Source organism: Mesitornis unicolor, unplaced genomic scaffold, assembly GCF_000695765.1.
Source record: "Mesitornis unicolor isolate BGI_N332 unplaced genomic scaffold, ASM69576v1 scaffold29946, whole genome shotgun sequence".
NCBI classification, from domain to species: domain Eukaryota; kingdom Metazoa; phylum Chordata; class Aves; order Mesitornithiformes; family Mesitornithidae; genus Mesitornis; species Mesitornis unicolor.
In genome coordinates, this window is record NW_010190804.1 from 5,160 (window position 1) to 6,591 (window position 1,432).

A 1,432-nucleotide genomic window follows, 5' to 3' on the forward strand; every position below is an offset into this window, starting at 1 on the left:
ATTGCAGGTGGCCTGCGAGAGCAGTACACACACACCGTCCCTTGTGCCACAGAGAACAGCAACACTTCCAGTCAGTTCTTTTCAGGAACACAGATGCTGGCAATGGCCACAAGGAACAGCATGTTAGACTGAGGCAGCATGCCTCATCAAAGAGCTGCATGATGGGACAACCACACTACTAGGATTTTCTAGAAAAAGCTACCTTTAATATATGTTGGGTATGAAATAAGTATACCGAACAGCTGCTGAGCCTCCAGGCAGCTGCATTAATTTCAAATATATGCCCTGCTGCTTCTTCAGTCACAAGTGCAATAATTCTGTCCTTCCAGATGGAAGCCAACAGTAAGTAACTGAAAACAAACCTATCCACACTGGTCTTGTGAGCTGCTCAGGCTCTTACATATCCCAAGAATGCACCAAGCCAATTAGCCAAAAGGGATATTTGAGTAAGATCTTCCTTCCCCACCAGGAAGTGAGATCTTCTTCAAATGTCTCATCCAATTCTTTCCAGGAAGGAAGGCATTTTACTACTAACAGGTCCAGGTGACCCTGTTGGGAGTCCATCTTATGCAGTCCCACTAGACAAGGATGTAGCCTGCAACCTCCTCTGTCCCCTCAGAACTCACTGGCCTGGCTTTTCATTTGCTGGGCCTTGAAGTGCCTGCCTGAAGATGAGTTTTTTCAGCAGATCCAGTTTATTGTCTCTTAAGGCATCCCGTATGGCATTGAAGAAACTGAAGTAGTGCTGGAAGTTGTGCATCATGAGCAGGACACCGGCCAATAGCTCATTGGTCACTAGGAGGTGGTGGACGTAGGCACGAGTATGCCTCCGACAACAGTAACAGGTGCATCCTTCCAGCAAAGGACCAAAATCATCTTGGTATCTAAGGAGGAAGCAGCATTGGATAACATCAGTGGTAAGAAGACCCATTCAAGCAATAAGAAGCATCCAGTTACTACATGGCCTTCTGCAGCGATGTGAGCCTTGAAGTCCTGAGGGCCTGAATCCAGCTGCTGTAAGATGCACTGATTTTTAAGACCAGCACTACTGGCATGAATAACTTCCAATATCATGCCAGAACTCACTATAGAGCCAAAACGCCACACATCTAAGGCAGAGGGTAACTTTGACTACACCACAGCTAACAGCAGAGAGAGGCCTTATCTGTGCCTCTGCAGCTGCCCAAACTGAGGCAGAAAGTGGAAGCTCTCCATAGTTTAAATAAAATCCAGCATCTCAAGATGGCTCAAGTTAGATACAGAAGGCCAAAATTATCCCCAGACAACCTTTGTCAAGCTACTATCTTTCAGCCGGAACACAATTATCACCACAGTATGTCTGCTGGATAAATGGTCAGAAAATCCCTGATTCTAGGTCAGGCAAGAGACAGTGCTTCCAGCCATACACTGTTGCCTGATAACGAGCAGGAAT

General features: G+C 46.3%; 1 protein-coding gene across 1 annotated transcript in view; it reads right to left on the reverse strand.

Annotated features, from left to right (window-relative positions):
• Positions 1-626: 626 nt before the first annotated feature.
• Positions 627-1,432, reverse strand: part of LOC104542283 (queuine tRNA-ribosyltransferase subunit QTRTD1-like) — a gene marked incomplete at both ends in the record, with an annotated part of 11,976 nt that continues 11,170 nt past the window's right edge. The window contains 1 exon segment of the mRNA XM_010186537.1: positions 627-884. Within this exon segment, the coding sequence (XP_010184839.1) occupies positions 627-884 (258 nt within the window).